Source organism: Protomyctophum parallelum, assembly GCF_964188405.1.
Source record: "Protomyctophum parallelum genome assembly, chromosome: 22".
NCBI classification, from domain to species: domain Eukaryota; kingdom Metazoa; phylum Chordata; class Actinopteri; order Myctophiformes; family Myctophidae; genus Protomyctophum; species Protomyctophum parallelum.
The window spans coordinates 29,486,670-29,488,083 of record NC_139714.1 but is presented as its reverse complement, the minus strand read 5'-3'; the positions used below and the strand labels follow the sequence as shown (position 1 = coordinate 29,488,083).

Genomic DNA, 1,414 nt, shown 5'->3' with positions numbered 1-1,414 from the left:
GCCATGACTAGGTGGACCGCTACAATCCACTCTTAGACTCTTGTAACGCAACAAGTGCTGCTGACGGGAAGCACGCACAAGGGATTCTTTATTTTTCAAAACTTGGTTTAACGTTAGCCAGGGGCTCTTCCTTGGACTGCAGAAAGCCCAGGGAAGCCTCCTGATTGTGTAAGGTGCTCTCATATGTCGGAAACGTCCCTGATATTAATTGATTATGACTGAGGTGATGGGAACGGAGGCGGTGTGTGGCATTAAGTTACTGCTGTTGCATAATACATTTGACACTCCTCAAGAGTCTCGTAAATGTTTTTCAGAATGTACAGTATAAGAACAAATTAATTACTAAAGCCTGTATGTATGTGAGGGTGCAAGTATGTTTGCTGTAAGTGTTTGTGTTACCAGTCATTCTGCACTGAGATGGTGTGTACCATTTCCAGATTATGTCAAAAATAAAAAGATTTTTTTTTGCTACCTCTTGTGAACAATGTAATTTATTTGTATATACACACGACTGATCTACACTATCTGTACTATACTATAGCCAGAGAGGGTAGAGCTTGGCAAACTAGCCGTTAATAATGAAGTGAGTATTTTCCACTAGCCTGACAGAAGAGAGTCCACTGTTTTAACAGAGCCTGGACATAGGTGGGGTGAGGGCTGAGGGGGTACACGTCTCGACCGCCCTCCTCCTAAGAAGGCATGTGTTGTGTGCTCATTTAGACCGTGGAATTTCTGCCCTAAACCGAGGAGCATTCCCATAGCCAGGTTCATCTAAACAAGTTCGACCATTTGTTGTTGACGTTTGCTCAGCTGCACTGTGCGAGCCCAAGTTCACGCTGTGAATCAGTTACGTGTGCGCGTCTCAGCGATCCAAAGGAAGTTAACTTTTTTTTGTTCTTCGTGGGATTAACTCAAACCAGGTGGCACTACGTTCAGCACAAGCTCATCTGATACGACAGTAGACCGCCTGGAGCCCTGGACCAAGCCTGCTTTAAGACCCACACTTTTAAGTAATTTGGTGAAGTTGTGGAGCTGGTCGACGGGGAGGGCTCAAGCCTGTGACGAGCGCAGTCATGAGGTAGTACCGTTATTTCACTGTTTTTAAACAGCGGAGAGACGCTCTGCTTTGATGAGACTATCGAAAACACCGGTGCGCACCACGGATCACCGAATTCAAACGCACGAGGATCGGTGTCGGGAAATGGGGTTTTAACTTCGTGTTTTAAGATGGATATCTGTAGACATGTCGAATAAAGTCCGGCAAATCTCCGCTTTCAAAGAGAAACTGTAGTTCCGTCGTTATTATAAAGCGAGATGCGTAACCGGAGTGCGCGTTTTGGCACTTTTTGGGCACAGCCGCAGGATCCGCTGTTCACCCGAGGAGGACAGCGAGCCGCACCGAGGATGATGAGAT

General features: G+C 46.3%; 2 protein-coding genes across 2 annotated transcripts in view; both read left to right on the top strand.

The window, feature by feature from the left end:
• Window positions 1-842, top strand: part of ing3 (inhibitor of growth family, member 3) — a gene marked incomplete at its 3' end in the record, with an annotated part of 4,215 nt that extends 3,373 nt beyond the window's left edge. Inside the window, exon 6 of the mRNA XM_083757354.1 lies at window positions 811-842. Within this exon, the coding sequence (XP_083613480.1) occupies window positions 811-842 (32 nt within the window). The remainder of the gene's footprint in view (window positions 1-810) is intronic.
• The window catches only part of cped1 (cadherin-like and PC-esterase domain containing 1), a 107,172-nt gene continuing 106,511 nt past the window's right edge, over window positions 754-1,414 (top strand). The window contains exon 1 of the mRNA XM_083757797.1: window positions 754-1,414. This exon is cut by the window's right edge and continues 325 nt beyond it. The gene's annotated coding sequence lies outside the window, so the exon portion shown is untranslated.